This window comes from Takifugu flavidus, chromosome 10, assembly GCF_003711565.1.
Source record: "Takifugu flavidus isolate HTHZ2018 chromosome 10, ASM371156v2, whole genome shotgun sequence".
In the NCBI taxonomy this organism is placed as follows: domain Eukaryota; kingdom Metazoa; phylum Chordata; class Actinopteri; order Tetraodontiformes; family Tetraodontidae; genus Takifugu; species Takifugu flavidus.
Genome location: NC_079529.1, coordinates 1379811 through 1399755, shown reverse-complemented (window position 1 = coordinate 1399755; position 19945 = coordinate 1379811). Strand labels below are relative to the sequence as shown.

The 19945-nt window shown below is 47.9% G+C and overlaps 3 protein-coding genes across 5 annotated transcripts; 1 reads left to right on the top strand and 2 right to left on the bottom strand.

Annotated features, from left to right (window-relative positions):
- Nucleotides 1-1414: 1414 nt before the first annotated feature.
- LOC130532930 (protein shisa-6) lies at nt 1415-12193 on the bottom strand. 2 transcript variants are annotated; one of them, XR_008952455.1, is made up of 7 exons: nt 11417-12193; nt 7262-9523; nt 6757-6911; nt 6209-6274; nt 5586-5771; nt 3926-5449; nt 1415-3429 (listed from the first exon to the last, which is right to left on the bottom strand). XR_008952455.1 is itself a non-coding variant. In XM_057045927.1 (6 exons), exons 2-6 carry the CDS (start codon nt 8026-8028, stop codon nt 4518-4520), a joined length of 2106 nt encoding a protein of 701 aa, XP_056901907.1. In that variant the 5' UTR covers nt 8029-9523; nt 11417-12193; the 3' UTR covers nt 1415-4517. The 2 variants fall into 2 exon arrangements, 1 of the variants encoding a protein (XP_056901907.1); XM_057045927.1 differs by having other exon boundaries at nt 1415-5449.
- Nucleotides 12194-12982: 789 nt separating this feature from the next.
- ube2s (ubiquitin-conjugating enzyme E2S) lies at nt 12983-16118 on the bottom strand. 2 transcript variants are annotated; one of them, XM_057046160.1, is made up of 5 exons: nt 15919-16118; nt 15139-15286; nt 14522-14712; nt 14046-14430; nt 12983-13951 (listed from the first exon to the last, which is right to left on the bottom strand). In XM_057046160.1, exons 1-4 carry the CDS (start codon nt 15919-15921, stop codon nt 14065-14067), a joined length of 708 nt encoding a protein of 235 aa, XP_056902140.1. In that variant the 5' UTR covers nt 15922-16118; the 3' UTR covers nt 12983-13951; nt 14046-14064. The 2 variants fall into 2 exon arrangements, with proteins under 2 accessions (XP_056902140.1, XP_056902139.1); XM_057046159.1 differs by having other exon boundaries at nt 12983-14430.
- Nucleotides 16119-17112: 994 nt separating this feature from the next.
- Nucleotides 17113-19932, top strand: josd2 (Josephin domain containing 2). The gene is made up of 5 exons (XM_057046184.1): nt 17113-17389; nt 17613-17741; nt 18124-18249; nt 18498-18692; nt 18892-19932. Exons 2-5 carry the CDS (start codon nt 17620-17622, stop codon nt 19001-19003), a joined length of 555 nt encoding a protein of 184 aa, XP_056902164.1. The 5' UTR covers nt 17113-17389; nt 17613-17619; the 3' UTR covers nt 19004-19932.
- Nucleotides 19933-19945: the final 13 nt, after the last annotated feature.

Here is a 19945-nt window from a genome sequence, read left to right as displayed (position 1 = left end):
AAAATCATAGAGCTGTTTAACATTTTAAGATGATTGTAAACACTGGAATAGTGATGCATGCTTTAGCTAGCAAAAATATGCACAAAGACTATTTTATTCCACTTGTTTGGCCTCAGAGTTAAGAATCCTGAAACCTCCTGGTGGTAAAGTGACACTGCTGGAAACGCACCAGTGTCAGCCGGTGCCCACTTCAAACATCGTCATAATTGCTCACTTTGTGTACCTTTTATAAAAATATATCTGTATCAGCACAATGTCAACGGGTCTCCGAGCCTCCATGCATCTCAGTGCAATAAATGTATTCACAGGAGGGTTTAAATATGAGTCCTCAACTCCCTGTGAGGATCCAGCAGGTACAGTGTGATATAACACTTGGATGCTTGAAAGCTGTGAAGGATATGAAGACAATTTCACCTTTTTCATTTTAAAAAAGCACAGTTGTCCACTCCCACTGGCGCTGTATAGATGTACTGTCTCTTATACAACGGCTGAGTGATGCGGGATTTCAGCACAGACTGTCTTCGCCTGCCTGTCGGGGACTTAACAGCCTTTTTATTAATAAAGGCTTGTTGTCTAGTTTGATAAACATGAGCATAAATTGGAGTCGTGATTATTTTTAGCACCACAGTTTCATATTTCCACTTACCAGGTTTGAAGTCTGTTACATAAACATGTGGTACAGAGTCTGCTTTGGCCTAAAGTATATACACTTTATTATACTATATATATATAGAGAGAGAGAGGCATAGATATATATATATATATATATATATATATATATATATATATATATATATATATCTATGCCTCTAGCCTTCTCCTCCATGGGGCCACTTTTTTATTTATTTTTATATATATATATATATATTTTGTTTTTGCAGAAATAGACCACTGGCGGGTAGCACAAAAGGTGAAACAGATGGAAAGAAACACTTCAACATTCTGTCTCAATTTTGCTGTAAAATGTGTTTGTTGGTATTTGTAAAACACTTCACTCATTAAATCCTATTAGTTCATTATTAGGAAGGACTTATCTGTAAGAATTAAGTCATTATTGCATAATAATGACTTAATTCTTACAGATAATAACAGAAAAACCCCAAGTTTGTGCTGTGACGCATGTTTTGATGAAGCTTTCAATTTGAATAAATGTATATATGCACCTGATATAATCATATATTACACAATAACACTCACACGACAGTTCATATTCTGCTTTATGAGGGTTTTTGTTGTCACTATGATAGTTGATCAGCCATTTTTATGTTTGCTACTGAACATATTCCTGTCAAATCTCGCAGTTACAGTTCATTATGTAGCTGAATCAGTAATATTATAGAGTAATATAGTCGTATATTTACCTTAATAAAGCTGCGTTGTGCCAATAAAAAAACACCCATAGATGTGTAGCTCATGAATTTTTCCACCAACTTTATTATACAAATTCTCTGTAAGTCACTGTCGTATCCAAGGGGTATCAATGCATTGCACAAACATTGACCGAACCAAAAAAATAAAGCATGAAAAAGAAATCCATGAATTTCATTAGTGGACACATTCCCCGTCCGTGCTATTCACCCATCGCAATGCTTCAGATTTCATGTGGCCGTTTCACCCTCCGCCCTCTAAACGAACTCATAATGGCGAAAACACCCCGTTTTCCTCCATTTCCCTCCCAAGTCGTGCTGAGCGCAGCGGACTCGTGTGTGGGGGGCAAAGAAAAAGGCGAAACTCTTCTCCCAGACGCCGTGAGCATAGAAAGACAACGAAAGGTCATGAGGCCGCCACTGTACAATTCAGTAAATACTAAACACATAATACTTTTATTTTTTTTAAATCCTCAAAGTAATGTTAAAGAGATCACTCAAAATATTCTGATTGTACTAGCTATACAAAATACAATACTTCCACAAATAAGATTAACCATTTAGAAAAGTGTGAAAATGGGCTCCGATGGATATGGCTTATGAGATATTACAGACTTTGCTACAGACCTTTTGTGACTCTATTAAAAAAGCTCTACTCTATGTCATCTGTCCCCTTTTCTCTGGAAAACATACTGCATTCCCAAGTTTTCGGCTTTTCCCGTCAGACCTCGTTTTCCTTCAGACCTGCTTAATAAACATTCACCCAAACACGCGCACGTTCTCGTCGGTCCGGTATGTACAGCCCATCACACGTTCCTGGGTGGGCGGGTGTGTCCAGTCCCCGGCTCCGGGAACACCGCCCTACCTCACAAATGCTGCAGAGTTCATTCCAGCCGATGTTTTCAGCTGGAAAACCTAAGCGATCGGTTGTGATCGGGAGTAAGGCCGATGTCTAGGCACGGTTACATACAGCTGCAGAGATACACCGTAAATGCCTCTCTCTGAAATGGAGCTGGCATGCATCAAAAGTCAGAATGTGTTCCAAAAAAATAAAGAAAAAAGTTGAATTTATGATCACATATAGGAAAAAAACCCAACAAAAAAACAACAAATTGTGAGAATGCAAGTTATCTAAAAAACAATAAACACTGAAATCCCACCAAGCAAAAGAACGTCACACCATAAGATAATTGTTAATAATAACCAGAACAGTTATAGTAATTATTAATAATAACACTCCATCATATTCAAAACAACTACATGTAGCACTGCGTATAGGAACATGGTCCGAGTGGAATCTACGTTTCTGGCCGTTCCCGTTCAACCAAAACCAAGAAACTGCTGAAGCTCCTCCGAATCGTCTCCGATCTGTAGATTCTAAACGGAAAAACAAACGAACCCTCTGCCTCGACGCTTCCCAGCCCGGCAGAATGTAAACCTCGAGGACGCGATACAAAGCTAGCCTGTATCTGGTGCAAATATTCGGGGATGTATTTGTGCAAACCTTTGTGTTTCTCCGTCAACTGTGCTTAAACTGCTCCTCTTTTTTTTTCTTTTTCTTTTGTACACATTAATACTGAATACATCATGACAATATCAACACAAAATCAAGAGAAAGAGATAGCATTTCATATGGACCACAGATAATCACATACTACAGTATATAGGATAGGATAGCCCTTAGTATTAAAAAGCGTCGTTATTGATTTTTTTTTGTCTCTTTTCTGTATTTTTTTCCTCTATTTTTAATCAGACTGGCTGGAGTGCGATATGATACAGCAAGGTCTTTGTCTAGGGGACGAGCGGGGCTTCCTAAACATCCGAGTCTCTTCCCATCGCAGTAAAAGGCCCTTTCTCTCCTGATTCGGAGCTTTCCAGCGCGCTCCGAGGCCAAACGTTTACCTGTACAACGTATCGGCGACTTGTATAATCTGTGAGGACAGTAAAAGAATGATTGTCAGACCAGCTTCCTCTGTGGTGTTTTTCTTTGTATCCCCAGAAATGGCTTTGAAGGACGGTTGTGCAAGTGCAACCTCTGCGTCAGGGTCTGTTCATTTGTGCTCTGTGGGAAGAAAAAAATAAATAAAAAAAACCCCTGCGCTCTTTCATGGGCGACCTAAAGCAAGCCGCCTTCGTCTACGCAGGTAAACGGGAGACTTCTTCTCTCGTCTCTCGACTCGTCTGCGTTGATGTCGAGACGCTGTTGTATTAATGTGTCGGATGTCTCTGTGTTACTCTGTGGAACAAACCTGTTTTTGCAGTTAGGGACTGGATCTAGAGGTGGCAACGTTAGCTTAACCCCACCCCTGCCCCCACCCCTGGTACAATTTAAGGTCAGTTTACACCCCCGTAGCATAACAGTGATGCGAGACAGTTCCGCTGTGGTTTTGATTTAAGGTCACGTGGAGAATTAGACAGTCCAGGCATCAGATCGGTGATTTTGGCAGAGTCCGGATCAGCGTCGAGCTGGCCTCTTCCAGTCTTGAAACAGCCCCCACCCTTTTCATTCCTGTTTAGGAGGCAGCCAAAATAAAAAAAAACAAAAAACCCAAACTCACTTCTGTCTTCCCGTGTCAGGATCATGATGGTTCAGCGGCTCCTCCTGACCAGGCACGTGGTTGACTCACTCGTCTGGTCCACTCGGCCGTGAGATCCGGGTCGGTGAATCACCGTCTCTGACCGCCATGTCAGGCAGGTGCAGTTGGCTGGATTTTCTGTTATAAACTATATCTCATGCATCGTCTTCTACATCTGCTTATTTGTTTCTATATATGTATGTATATCATGCTGCCACCTACCTAATATGGCTCCTGAGTACTTTTTGTGAAACAAATCTGTTGGCTTTGTTTCACCTCTCCAAACTGTCATTCTACAATTAATGGCACCATTTTATATGGCAATATGGCAACTTTTGTTACAAAATATGGCTGATGTAGGCTATCGCGTCGTTGGAACGGACATCCCCCACGTTTTACTGAAGTAGTCATATGAGCTATGTGATGACAACACTAATCTGAACAGCCTAAACACGGTAGTCTATGTTTATACTAATAATATATATTTCTAGTTTCATTTTTGTTTGACTAATGTTTCAATGCAGAAAGATGAGCTATTCCTCTATTCTATTCAGCTCTACCTTAGGCACAAACCTCACACTGTCACCTCGTTTTTACTCCCTGTTCTGATCCCCTGGTTACCCCCGCCGCTTCCTGCCGACCCCCCGCCGCCCCCTCCGGGTATGAAGTGTAGCTGCTCGATGGTGTTCTGCCTCTTCGCTGCGAAGGCCATCCTCCTGGCGCTGTGGCCCCCCAGTGTTCCCGTTCCCATAACTACCCCGGCCCCGGGCATCTCTCCCGCCCAGCCCATGCCCCCGCTCATGTGCCCCGTCATTCCCGGGTTCCTCTCCTGCTCCCGTCCGGACGTGGGGTGAGAGTTCATCTTGATCATGTGGTGCCGGTCCAGCGTGGGCGTAGCGCAGACGTTCTGCTGGGATTGGGCCTTCTGTTGGCGAGGCAGAGTGGGGACGATCCCACCCGTGTGGGCGTACGGATCCACCACTCCCATGCCGGGGACTCCCATCCTGTCCTCCAGATGATCCGGGGACATGAGCAGCCGCTCCTGCCGCTCCTGCCTCTCCTCTCTCCGGTCTTGGGTCTTCCTGGTGAGGGTCTGCGTGTTAGAGTTCTTGTTGGAGGCAGCCATGGCTTTGTAGTACTGGTGTTGCTGGTTCTTGGACAGCCTGGACAGGGTCCCCGTGTTGCCGGGGACGTCGCCCATGTTGAGCAGCTGGTCGGTGGACTTGACTTTCCTCGGAGGCTTGGAGAGGGTGTCATAATTGGGGTTGTACTGCGGCTCTGGGGGATCGAGAGGGTAAGGATTGGGAGTGGGCGAGGCAGGCATCCCAGAAGGCGGCGGCGGGATCCAGGGACGGGCTGCGTGTCTGGGGAGGGTTCCTCTCCCGCTGAGGGTGTAGTCTCCGCCCCAGTGGAGGTGGTGCTGAGAGGACTGGAGGGCCGGCTGGGCCGTGTGCGGCCGACGCTTGGTGGTGCAGTAGCCAGACGAGTACTCATCGAGACCTTTCTCTGGAAGTCAAACAAAAGCGTTTGTCACGGCAGGAGAACTCATCAGCAGACAATGCCGTGAGGCGCTGCCACAAAAATAACACAAAACGTCTGCAGAGCAGCAAAGGGAAGGAGGGTCACACATGGAGGCACCCACCGAGGCGTTTGAGGGAAGAGTAGCGGTTGAGTTCGGGCTTGGTGGCGCTCTCATAGGAAGGCGGCAGCTGAGCCAGGTTGTGCAGGGAGTGATGAAAGGAAGGCTGGGATTTGGTGTTGTTGTGTTTACTAGAGAGCAGGGTGCCGCCTGCTGCCAGCTGAGCGTTGTTCATCCGAGGGGTGCGTTCTGCAGAGACCACGGGGGGGGGGGGGGGGGGATACCCGCGTGTTAAATGAGATCCTCTGGATCCAACGTGCTGCATGTGGCAGAGTTGGAATCCACTAACATCCACTGGCCAAATTTGAAAACCAAATCCATAAGCAGCTTAAGCTATAATAGCTTTTATTTTGAGGTTTTAAGTCCCCCTGCAGCCATCGATGAAACCCTTAAATATTCATTTTAGTTCCAAAAAGAGTACATTTTGTTGTTGAAGAAAACCCGATATGGCTTTAAAAATACACACAGGTCCACATTTAAGCCTCCTATAGCATGAGGCATATTTAAACAAACGACTTTTATACGCTGCCTCTCACCTGCAGCTGGAGCTTACCTGCTATTTTGTTATTCCACGTTACGTGTTTATGTGAATATACATTTTAAAGCAAAAAAACAAAAACCCTCACCAATAGTTGCGGTGTGTTTGGGGCTGGTCCCTGACGAGTGGATGAAATTGTGCTGCAAATTTCCCACTGCAAGCCAAAGGCACATATGTCAGTCGCATCAAAACAGCAGCCACTCTTCATCTCAATGGTGCTTGAGCATGAACATAACAAGGCAAATGCACACATTTATCTACTTTTATCTGTACACCTCCTGTACAAAGAGTCTGCCGCATAACCACGCAACAGGCCGCATTTAAACGCACCAATCTCCACATTTACTGAGATCTTGAAGCGGAGTCTAATATAATTAGAAGAAGACGCCACAGATCAAAGATCTCAGGCGGTGGACACAAATTACAGACTGAGATTAAAGGTTCCGCGCGCCACCGTGGAGGGGTTTTAATGTTCATGAAGGCACCGTGATGGCGGGACAAAGAAAATAAGCCTGCATTCACAGTCAGATGTGACGAAAGGCGAGACTCAGCGTGCGAATGCTGCAGCTACAAGATGCGCTGATTACGCCTGTGATTGTGCTATTCATTAATGCTGAAAAAGCCCTGGGCCCTCACATCTGTTGTCCTTGCTGGGCAATCCTGGGGCGTAGAGATTTTTTGGAGCTCTCCCCAGCGTCCCCTGTCCGTCCCCGACAGCCAGAGCCACGCTGTTGTTCCTCTCGTCTTGCTGCACTGGGCTCGACTGGTGCCGCAACATGTCAACAAGGGCTCTGGAAGCAAAAGAAACGAGATGGAAACCGGGATCGTTCCCACTACAAACCCCAGTATTCCTCAACTGCGATCGAGTTCAGTTGTTTTACATCAATTTCGAAGGCGACCGACGTAAATCTCGCCAAAAATGTGCAAATGCAAAACGGTATTATTTTTGGCCACTTATGAGATTCAAGGACAACAAGCGTGAATTCTGTAGCAGCCACTCACTGAAGATCAATTCCGTTTCAGCCGATGACTAACAACGGCATCCAGAATGATGAATCTGGGCCATTTATGGAGTCCTGAAAACCTAATTTCACTCATTCAGCACTGAGCGGCGCTGAATGAGAGCTGTGCGGCGCCTCACCTGGGCATGTTGAGATCCCTCTGGTGGGCTTCCTGCTGCACCTTGTTGAAAACCACCTTGATGCCCACGGCGACGGCCACCATGAACGCCACCACACCCCCGATGACGAAGCCCGTGTTGTGGCTCTGCTGCTTGAGCGGGTCGAAGTCAACGTCGGACCCTCCATCCTCAGGCGTCGTGATGGATTCTGTCTGCGGCTTGGCCCAGTCTGGAGAGTCGTAGTTTCTGCAGTTGTCCTGTTCCAGTTGCCGGCTCCGTTCTGGGCAGCAGAAGCGGTAGTGGCAGGTTCCGCAGCAGAAGATGAAGGTGTCCTTGGAGCAATTGAACGCACTGTCGAAGTGCCCCATGACGTCGTAGTAACCCCGACATACATCCATCCACATGTCCATCATGTGGGGCCGGACGGGCGCGACCTGAGCCGCGCCGAGGGGAGGCGCCAGGGCCTCTGCTGACGTGACATTTTTAAGGAACATGACCTGGGGGAGGGGTCGAGGAGGAGTCTCCAGAACGCCCTGTGATGTTTCTGGCGGCTTCGCTGCTTTTTTGGCCCGGTCTCGCAGAGCAGCCGGTCTGATCGTGTTCTGCAAGGCCCTGAGCAGGAGGGAGTACCCGGGCTCAGTGTCGGGCTGCTCGGTAAATGGCCTCCCTGAGCGATCTAAGCGCGGAGGAGGAGGGGACGGAGAGGTCTCCGCGACGGTGGTGAGCGGGGCAGTGAGGAGGGAGAGCAGAGAGACAGCGAGGACTCGGAGATTGGTGGTGGGCGTCATTTTGACATGACTAAGAGATCTATTTTCCGTGGTTGAGTTGATGCAGCTGCGCCACCGTTTCCGTTTGTTTTTTTATTTTTTCGCAGTTTAACCCACTAAACACGTGCGCTTCGTTCAGTGGGGCTGGATGTTCAACTTTTGCTCGTCTGTTTTCAGTGGGCAATTTCGTACTGTAGCATTACAAAAGCGTTGTCATTGTAAAAACAATTAAAACCAGTCTGTAAAATTCTATAGTAGCTGATGAAGGTCTACAAATGACTTTAATTTACAACAGCAGTGCATAATAGCTTCATCTTTTGCCCTCCAAAAACACCTCTGAAACCTAAAAGCCTAAGATGGACACATCTTTGTAGAAAAGTGATACCGCTAACGACAATCTTCATGCTCCTCGATAGCTGAACAAAACCGAATAATCTGTGGTGATACAGGTCAGTAAAGGCCCGTTCTCAATGAAATATCGCAGGCCTATACATTCCTGTGCTGGTCGTGGCACTTGAACAATGATCTATGGCCCATGTTTTCTCAAATGTAAATAGGATTATCTGTTCTATTCATCCCTGGGTGGATATTTTAGTCTGGCACGGCACACACGCGCAGGAATTGGCACTTATTTCGGCTGCACAAGAGTCTCCCCTTGAAAAATTGAATGAAATCAATAATGTATTTGGTTTTCTTTTGGCATTGTAAACAATCAAACGGGATGAAGAGACGGGGTGGTTGGCGGAAGAATTACCATAATGTTCGGCGCTCTCGCGGGAACATCTGCAGCATTCAGCGTTTTGTGAGGTTTGGGCGAACGTGCAGCAGGACCGAAGAGCGAGGAAGGCTCGGCTTAAATGCTAATGGGCTGGAATTGTGGAAAATTAGGAGTAATCATCAACAAATAAGTGAAACACGCCCAGTCTTGGAAGGAAACATCGCAAAAACATCTCCCAAAAGCGAATTTCAGAAGTTCTGAGTTTGGATTTTAGGCACTAAAGTCTTCAGTGTCATTCAACTGTCACTAATTAGACAAAAACTGAATGGCACATCACCCCTCCCGTCTGTCGGAGAAAAATTATTCCGAGGTTGAAAGAATATTACTTTTGTTGGGAAATATGTAAATGTGTGAAGTTATTGTGTTGGAGGTGTTGGCGATAATAGACAGAAGCAGATCTGTCTCCCACAGAAATTATAATTACATGTAATTATTAAAAACGGCCCTATCTGTAGCAGAGAATGTAGGCACGGCTGGGTGGCGTCGGGGGGGTCGAGAGAGAGAGGAGGAGGGCTGAGATCACCGAGGGCTCCGCTTGTTTCAGTTACATGTTCCTCTGACCTTCTGAGGAGGGGGGGAATGAGCGATACGGAGCGACCGGCGGTCACCCCGACGGAGGACTCTGTCCTGGAGATTAGGTTGGAGTTTGTCTTCTCTGAGGGGACGACCTGAGCTCCAGATCTGTCCTCCCGTTCACATGTCGCCAGTCGTACCTGGAGCTTATCGACCAGGCGTCCGCTGCAATTCAAAGGAGAAGACCCGGTTAGCAACCCGCATCTTCTCCTCCCTTATCCGAGCAGCGTGCACGCTCGGAGCGATGCAGACATTATTATTCAATTGCATTACGTGTGTGTGTGTGTGTGGTGTGTGTGTGTGAGTGGGTGGGTGCTAGTTTGGGTGCGAGAGGAACACCCCGGTCCAGGAAGAAGAGCCGAGAGACAAACGCAGGGTAGAGATTTGAACCAGCACAGCGATGGTGGTGAGCGGGGAGAGCCAGAGGTATAGATGCAGAGACGACCGTGAGTGGGAGGGCTGCGCGTGGGCGGCATGGAATCAAGTACATTTCTCCCAGCACTCACCCATACAACACCACACATCACACAAACAGCACCACCAAACAGCTCTGCAAACGCAGCCATGCAGCCTCCAGAGGACTGCCAACCGAGACTGCAAATCAGCCATTAAAGAGCAATTACAGGGGAGGAATCTGGAGATTCTAGAGAGGCCTGATGTGAGAGAGGGAGGGAGAGGGTATAGTAAGCATCCTTGCATCCCTTTTTATCCCCCTTGAATTCTCCTTCTTCTCTTTCTCTCTCCAATTCTTCCTTTCTCTCTCGGATTCCGTGCGTGGGTTGAGGCAGCTAACTCTCTCAGAATAGCACTGCAGCTCTGTCTGCGTGCATGTGAGTGAAAGGCAGCAAAAGAGAGGGGCAGCGGAATCCAATCAACAACACATCCTGATTGGATTCCCACCCAATCAACCAACAAAAAAAAAAACAGTCGCATTCGTGCGCGTCACTTTCCCTGACACGCCGACGCCTCGTCTGCAAACTTCCACGCGCTGGTTTCCGTCGCTCTCTGTGAATTTGAACGGGTCTTTCATTCAGGAAGGCTCCATAATTTATCTCATATCGGTAAAAGTGTCTCAACGGGCGGAGCGAAGGTTTAATTCCTTTTTCTGCAGCATCGCTTCTGCAGAAAAGGGAGGGAGCGAAGGGGGGGGGGGGGGACACCTTTTCAGAACGGTGAAGCATCCCTGAGTTACATGGCCCCCTGGGGGGTGGGGGGGGGGGGTGATGGTGGTGGCGGCGGGGGGGGACCATTGCGGGCAAATGCAAAACCGCACGAAGAGATCGGCGCTCTGACTTTTTTCGTCGGCCGAGCAGTTGCGCACACGGCCGCAACACTTTCAACAGGTGTTTACTGGAAATGACACAAAATATTTTATCATCTCGCCGTTTCAAAACGCGCAAACACCGCGAGTCGGTGAGGGACACACAAAAAACCCCCACAAAAAACAACCACACGCACGCAAAAAAAAAACGCAACATGGGGGAGATCTGCGCAAAAAAGGCGTCTGATCGCGATGGAAGCGTCAGTCTTATCTGTCAAATATCTGCTGCGCAATGACTTCGCACCAGTCCAGCGATCCGAACGCCCCCCCCCACAACCCCCCAGTTGCCCCCTGCGTCCTTCATTAGCCTAAGAAGTTGCAACTTGCAACGAACAAGCGTGCGGGTTGTCGACATGGTTTGCATGTATCAGTAAGCTCGAAGTGCGTGGGTGTATCCGCGCCGTGCGTTTGTGCGTGTAATCCGGCTGGATGTGTGTTATCAGTGGCACTATTACAAATCTATCCGTTATGTCTCCTAATGACGGCAGTTATCAATTAAAATGATGAAATATTGACAGGCTGAGCAGAATAAAACCGGAAAAGGCTGCAATTGTCTCCATGGCGCAGCTGTCAGTCGGTTTTTTTTTCCTCCTTTACGCGCCGGATCCGTCTAAACAGATGCTTAAAACACCATCTCCACACAAACCCAAACGCGCAATAAAGGTATCAAAGAGTTGCGGCTGTAATCGGGTGAAGTAGCGGCGCGCTGCTGGAGGATGCAGAGTGTCGTGTCTTACCTGTGCGCTGCTCTGGGGTCTGATGCTGGAAGAGCGGGGAGAGCCTGCGCACTGTATCTCACTGTCTGTCAGATGGCAGCCTGTTATTGTAGCACAGGGCGATCAGGACAGCGTGAACTCTCAGTTCTGTCGCCCCCTTTTTTCTCCCTCTCCTCTCAATAAACGCTGTTTCCTTCCAGAGCCGCAGACCTCGCGCGGGTTCTCGACTCCATCCGGCTAAAATGTGAATAATCCAGACTCACTACTGCAGGAAAAAAAAGGGGGGGAGGAAGAAAATAGAGAGAACGAGGATTTTCTGGCACGTGTGGCGAAGCAACTCCACACTGAATCGGGGGGAAATTGCTTTTTCTCGTGCGAGTTGATTTCTCCCCCCCTGAGCTGCAGAACGCGCGTGATGTCAAACTCCTCCTAAAATTCGCCCAACTCACTTTGCTCCACCTGGATACCACCACGGCTGGCCGTCTCTATCCTTACTCTCTCTCTTTTTTTACCAATCGAGGAAGGTTACACCGCCTAAATGCGCCTGGCCTCACACAGGTCCGCCAGCCGATGCGCGCTCTGATTGGTCGATCAGATCGGTGCTGATGAGACGCTCATTCAACCGGTGGGGCTCGTCTTGACTGGCCTCCGCCGCCTTAATAAATAAATAAATAAATAAATAACAGTGTCGATGACCCGCATTCCACGAACATCGATCCGGTTTGTTCAGGAATTCCGAAGCGGAGCTGAGAGGAAGAAAGGGGGAAAAAAGTTTAGACATCTAACGCAGCGGCTGGAAAAACCTTCCGCATTGTTTTTGCGTGCGTGTGTGTGAGAGAGAGAGAGAGGGGGGTGGTGGGGGGGGACGCACGGTTGCCACAGCAACTGTGTCATTATGTTGGTGGCAATTATGAAAGCGATGAAAAGGGGGGGGGGGCGACTGGCGCAAAAGCTTGGAGGCTGGAGCGTGAGGGGAAAGTGTCAATTAGCCTCAGAGCCGCAGCGACACTTCCAGATTTCTTTTTAAGTTCACGGCTGTGGGGGGAGTGGGGGGGGGGGGGGAGGTTTGGTTCCATCGTCACATCCTGTCTAAAGCCTCCTCACGATCCGCGGCGGCGGCGAAACCGGGATTTCAAGCTGCGGTCAGAACAGGATCCGCTAAATAAATCAGGATGGCGTCCGACGTCCACCCAGCTCGCGGAACGGGCTCGTTAATAAAAACGCGAGGGCTGAACGTGACAGGTGGGCGCGTAAACGCTTCCGAAAACGCGGCGCGGGTGAGGTGTGAAGGGTAACAGGGAGCCCCAGGTGCCCGAGACAGGCCTGATAATTACCTGCGCGGCAGCCTGCTATTTCTGCACAGGTGGGTGGGCCGCAGCCTGTCTGCAGCGGGGGCCGCCGGAGCCCCTTCATTAGACGGTCCGGTGACGCTCCGCTGGGTGCACGTCGACGCGCCGCGTTGCTGGGGTGGATGCAATTACCAGCGTTTCCATAGCGGCTCCTCTGCGCCCGCTGAGCGCGTTGGGCAGGTTTCATCGCAACTTCCGCCCTTCGCAGGAGACAAACAGGAGCCGCTTCTCGCTTCACTTGTCGTATTTCAATGTTTTATTTATTTAAATAATTTAAAATGGATACAAAACATCCTGCCAGCGCTCTGCACGACGGTCAGTCTCCGATCGAAAAGAGCGGCGCGCGGGTGTTTGGGGTGTGCACAGCCCCACGCACGCACGCAGCAAAGAGAACAACCTGTCCTGGAGCTGTCGCGTCCTCAGACCGATGCGTTTGGAAATGATGGTGCCAGCAGATGTGTCCTGGGGGGGTCAGCAGGGGGGGGGCCGTTGCTTTAGGAAACAGGGGTACGTTCAACCAGCCGCATCAGTGTGTCTTAGAATAAATTAGGCTTTTTTTCTTTCCTTTTTTAAGAGTTATTGACCTGATTTCCACGAGCACAAGACAGCTGAAGACAAACATGTCAATTACACACAACTTATGAAAATACCGGACAGAAGAATCATTTTAGAAAACCTTAAAAAAAAAAAAAAAAAAAGCCATAACGGACATGTTGGAGCCCATTGGTAACTCCTGCCATACCTTCACAATATGAAAATACACTTTAAAAAGATGTTTCTTTTAACACCAGCTCCTCTCCTCGAGCTGCTTCCTGCATAATCGCCCCCCCCCCCCATAAAAGTGAATTTGAAAACCTGGCTTTTGAAAACAGACGCCCTGGTTTCGGAGTCACCAGAGAGCTCGGCTGAGCAGTACACGGTACCATCACAGCGGCATTTACGGAGGATCGCTTTAGAAAAGGGCTGAGAAAGTCTGGAGGACGGCCGCTCACGGCTCCGCCGTGGCCGCGGTGGAAGCCATTTCCTGCTTCATTCATTCAGTCGTTCGTTCGTTCACGCCGAACAAAACGGGAGATGGTTTCCGTCGCCTTTCCGTTAAAAGAGGAAATCTTGAGATTCGCTTTTCTTCAAGGATTAAAAAAAACCTATGTAGTGCCAACAAGACAAAGCGTCGACAAAACAGAAGGTAGGACGACAAGTCCAAAGTCTGGGTGGTGGGAAGAGGAAAAAACAAAACAAAAAAGGGAACAGAATATCTTCAAGACACTTCAATATTTATATTTACACATTCTCACACTTACTGAGAATTCCGCTGAGGTATTAAAGGCGCCTCAACGCACGCTTTTTATCTGCCTTCTTCTTCCCTGCTACATTACTCGTGCTACTATTGGTGCTGTTGCTGCTGCAGTTGCTGGTGGTGCTGGCGCCATTACCCAGGGCGGCGGGCACGGCCGCCGCGCTGGGCCCCGCCCTCTTCGTGGGGTCACCCGCGTGCTTCTTTGGTTGCGGCCCGTCGTTTGGGTCCTGAGGTGCCCCGGAGGTTCCCCCGGGACCACCCATGGCGTGGATCTCCGTGAGCAGCCGAGCTCGAGACTCGTATTCTGCATAGTCCTCTAACAGTAACCGCCCGGCCTCCTCGTTGAGGGCGGACTCCGGGTTGGGATGGATGAGAAGACACTTGATTGTCTGTGGGGGGAATAAAAGAGATCAACTGTAAGGATAAATGTTGAAGCAGAGTCTGACATTTATTGTAAGAACACGGGGGGGTGAATCGTACAAGTAGAACGTGTCTGAGGCCCAGTTCTGCTTTCCAGTCCCTCTTCAGCACGTTCACGCAGATTTCTCCTTTATGTCCGACGTTGGGGTGGAAAATCTTGGTCAGGAAATACCCCTTGGGTGGAACTGCAGGGAAGTCTTTCCCAAGGACGAGACGCATTCGGAAAATGCCACCGGCAAATGGAGTTCCCTCTGTCAGGGCATCAAAAATTAAACTCGTGAACAGCAAGTCCTGACGGAGCCAAACCGCTACATAAAATGGGTCATTCGAGATGACAACGAGTCGACACAACACAAAGTTCATGAAAATTTCAATTAAATGAGTGCATTTTGTTTCCTACACCATCAACACAGAAAATATATCCATAAAAAAGGGTCACATGTGTATACTACAGTGTTGTGCATTAGAAACTACAGTCATTTGCCCCTTTTTTTGCAAACAACAAATAACACATTCATGACAGCAATTTACGTTGTATAAAATGACACCGTGGTAAAATCATGGTCAGGCGATCAATCTAAATGTCAACTGGTAGAAAATGGTGACTGAGCAGGGGAATATCTGGGTAAAAAGGATTTCAAAGATAGCTTTGTTTGACGTCCCTCTGCATCTCCTACCTGGTCCTTCAATAGACGTATGCAGTTCGGTGATGTCTTCTTCACTGGGGTAAACCTTAATACCCTCTGGGGGGTCTGCTGCTAATGCTGAAACCTCTTTGTACACCAAGCGAAGAACATGAGGCGGCAAATTCTCCACATTGGAGTTCTGCAAGACAAGACAAGACAAGATGGTTTTATCCAAAACAGACTGCACTTTTCCACAGAAGAGGAGAATCTCCTGCTGCTTTATAGTAACAAATATCTTATAATATCTTATTATATTCTATATAAATAACTTGGGGAATGCGTAAAAGGGGGTATAGATGAAGGTTTGATGGAGTGAAAGGCACAAAACACACGGTTTTCTTACGTAATAGGAAACATCTTTCTTGAGAGAGCTACGTAAGAGCTACGTAAATATCTTAGTGGGTTTGTTTTACCCAAGAGATGACTTCTTCCGATTTAAAGTATATTATGACCAAAGTAATGCTTGAAATTTAGGATGGCTTGTTAGACCGTTAGCATGGAGCTAACGCCACTGGCGTCTGATAATGATCAAGTTAAAGCCATTTTGTCAGTTCAACATGCATATACAATAACGTCAGCCATAATCGCAAGTTTATTATTCCATTATTAGAACGCAAACGAAGCGTGATTTTTAAATAACCACATTTGGCGACTCCGGCAAAGAGACAGCCCAAATTAAACACCCGACGTCTGGAGATGGCTAAACATTGGATCCGGCTAATAGCTGTAGCCTCGTTAGCCATTAGCGTTAAGCTAAATCGCCGGACTCACCATTTTCAAAAAGAGTTCTGTCAAAGTCGGCTGATGTCTGGTCGGTGTTGGCTCAGAACAGCTGTTGCGTTTTGATGGGATAAGTTCTGTTGGATCAAAACTTGGCCGGCTCGCACTCGATTCGGCTCTTTTCTTCTTTTCGTTGACACAGGAACAAAAATACGAGCACTCTGTTTAACCTATTAGCGCGGACCAATGGGCGTCGCGATGGCGCCTGACGTCACATCCTCCCGAGCCAATAACAACCTCCTGATAGCGGCGCTAATCTATCAGAAGCCCAATCAGTCGCGCGACGCTGAAAAAAATGACCGATACTCGTCAGCGATTGGTCCGTTTGAAAAACTCTCCCCACCTTTACACGTGACGTCAAAAGGAGAGGAAAAGAGGAGTCAAGAGGAGACTCATCTATCTATCTATCTATCTATCTATCTATCTATCTATCTATCTATCTATCTATCTATCTGTCTGTCTGTCTGTCTATCTATCTATCTATCTATCTATCTATCTGTCTGTCTGTCTGTCTGTCTGTCTGTCTGTCTGTCTGTCTGTCTGTCTGTCTGTCTGTCTGTCAAATGCATTGGGATCATATGGATATGTTTTGCCTATCGAGATGTCTTGACTGCAGCTGTTTTAATGGTTAAAGGCCTTTTTCAGATTCAGATTCAGATTCAGGTCCTTTATTGTCCCACACGGGGAAATTTACAGTGCAACAAGCAAGAGCACGCAGAGAAAATAAGATAAAATCGAATAGAATCGAATTTGGAATATACAAAGAGGATGTATATTTACAATAATCCAGGTAAATGGATACTCGGCCCCTGTATACCTGTACATAGTACAGAGGGTGAATACAATATACATATCAGAATATATAATATTCAGATTGTGCTAGCGGGCGTTATTTTTATTGTGCAGTCTGACAGCAGCCGGCAGGAGAGATCTGCGACACCTCTCCTTCACACATGTTAAAAACATGTTCTGTACAACACATCTGTGAATGAAGTAAAACAGAGCTGATATGCGACTTGGTCAGGCAGAGCTGTTTAAAACTTCTGTTAATAAGTCTCGGGGGAAAATTTGAGGTCAGTTAGTTATTTGTTTGTATGATTTACCTTTCAGGAGCAAATAATTCTATTCAAGACTAAACTTGACCTTTGAACCTGGTTACACTGGTTACAGCGCATCAGTTAGCAGATCGTCCACTAGAGGGCGCTGTAACACAACACCCACAGCTTGACGTCTTTTGGAGGACGGACATCTATTTTGCTGTTTTGTGTTATAATTCTTTTAAATTAATAGACTGATTTACAATTCAGAAAGGAAGACTTGCAATCTCGGCCGCGCATACAATATAAAACCGCGTTTTATTGTCACGAAAACATCACAATATAAACAACAAATCTGCTTCCGGTTTCTGGATGTAGCTGTCACAGTCCAGCATCTTCTGAACAGGGAGTCGTTCTATCAGCAGGTCTGTCTCTTTAATTTAGCTATTGTTTCAGATTTTCACTTTATTTTCTCGTGTTTCAACCTGATGGCGTCCTAACTGTTTTTATTGAGTGCTCACGCTCTATTTTAATAGCAAGTGAAGGCTAGCACCTTTTAAATGGAGGTTAGCTTAAGTGTGCTAACAACCGCTCTCAGCCACACGTTGGCTAATGCTTCCTTTCTCTCCCACCCCTGTTCCTTCCCAGCATTAGAATGAGTGAAGGAGAAGTGTTCCATGAGAAGCAACGGCTGGAGCTGTGCGCCATTCATGCCCTCAACAACGTGCTCCAGGAGCGGGTGTTTACCAAAGAGACAGCCGACGACCTCTGCAAACGGTAGGGTGGAGATCCAACAATGTACGCTCTTATGCATCTGATCTGGGGGGGTTGCATTACAACACTAGGCATGTTACTTCTTTTTTTGAACTCATTCTTTTGCTCCTGTCTGCAGCTTTCATAAACGTCAAACTTTGCTACTTTTAATGTGCCTCCAAGCGTTGTGCAGCGATAAACAGTCTGGTCCAAGTAAACACTCTTTCCATACTATCTGCGTCCTCATGACATCATGACAAGTCCTCACCGCTGAGCATTTAGTGCTGAGATCTCTGTAGTTGGGGATGAAAAAGAAAAAACTCATGATGCGGCGACAGGAAGCTTTCCCGTCAAAAACAAGTGGTTTACTTCTGTCAACATTGTCTGAGAGTCCTTCTGTCTCCAGGCTGGCTCCACAGTGTGTGGTGAACCCCCACCGCTCGGTGTTGGGGACTGGAAACTATGACGTCAACGTCATCATAGCGGCGCTCCAGAGCAGAGATCTGGCTGCGGTGTGGTGGGACAAGCGCAGGTGAGCAGGTGTTCCAACAAAGACGACTGTAAACCACAGGTGCGATTGTGTGTCATCCTGATACAATGTTGGGAGCGAGGCTCTAAAATGGCCGAAAGAAAATGCCCAATCTCGCCTCTACGGGCCTGATTCCAGCCTGTGCTGGTTAGTTCAGTCCTCTCTGAACATCACCTGATGGGCTGATTAGATGTTTACCAAGAAGTGACTCCTGAGAATGAGCGAACCGGTCTGATATGTGACCCCCCCAGGACGGTCCAGAGCCTTTGCGTGTCAAAGGTCCAGGGTTTTATTCTCAACGTGCCGTCGAAAGTATCTCTGGGGATCGTGTCGCTCCCGCTCCGACGGCGGCACTGGCTGGCGGTGCGGCAGGTCGACGGCCAGTACTACAACCTGGACTCCAAGCTGAAAAGCCCCGTTTGTATCGGAGGAGAGGCAGAACTACGGTAATTGCACCCTTTGAATGTGTCAGAGGTTTGGCGTGTTTGTCCGGCCTCCGCACCAGAATTTGCCTTTTGTCCAGTGGCTCCGTGAGTCACCCCGCAGGCGCGGGTCACATGGCGTTTAGCTCATTGTTTGTGGCAGAATCTGCCTCCTGTCCGGGCGCCCGGGGTCGCTCAAGGTTCTCTCCTCTGGTTGCTGCAGCACGTTCCTCAGCGAGCAGCTCTCTCAGGACGTGGCAGAGATGCTCCTGGTGGTCGGGCGGGACGTGGAGGAGGACGTGTCCTGGTTGAACTCCGACGACGCCGCAAAATGATGCCTTGCCGCAGGACAAACTTTCACATGGAAACTTTTTTGGGAATCAACTGACTTTTTGTTTCAGGTTTTTTTTTTGTTTTTTTTTAAATAAACACCTCATTTCCGAAATGACTTCAGGGAACGCGCCGGACTGTAATACCCACACAAACACCAACGAACTCCCAAAGAGACGAAGAAACAGATGTTTTACTGCTGAAATGAAGGACCTGCTCTGACTATAACAGCTGTTTCTCCGATATGACCCCTGTGTGTGTCGTGGTTGTTCTTGTTTTTAAATGTGGGAAGGTGCAGCTGAGCCCGGGTCGTTCCCGGGCCGCTGCGATGACATGACGCCAGCGTCTCCGGTCCGAAAGGTTCAAATCTCCAGATTGAGATCAGCCTGTGCTCGACAGAGGCGATCAAGGCGCCGCTGGGTTTGTCTCCTGGACCTGTTGGGGGTGACCCTTCTATGCACTGCAGCGTTTGTTAGCCCCGCCCCCGTGTGTACGCACAGGCCCGAACACTGTCGACGCCTCGGAACCACCAGAGCTTTTGCGTATTAATATCGATGTGCTCTTAATATTCAGGACATTAACGTGCCACGTCTTTTCACGTCACTGTTCCCTTTTTTTAATTGCTCAATAATCCATCTCAGACATGAAGGAGGCACTCGGCACATGTTCGGACTCGTTACCCGTTACGACCACGTTACCATAGTTACATTGTTGCGACTCCGATCGTTTATAAAAAGGTTGCAGTCCGCATGTAAATGAGTCCGACATGCAAAAACACTGGTTCCGTGAGTGTGTGTAAACCCTGTGCTGGTATTTGTGTATTTATCTATGCATATCGACGAAGCCGTCTCTGGTACGCACTCGTGACCCCTGACGCGCCGCTCAGAGGTTCATATTGTAGCTGATTTCTATTAAACTTTAACCTGCTGTTTGACCTACGACTCGCG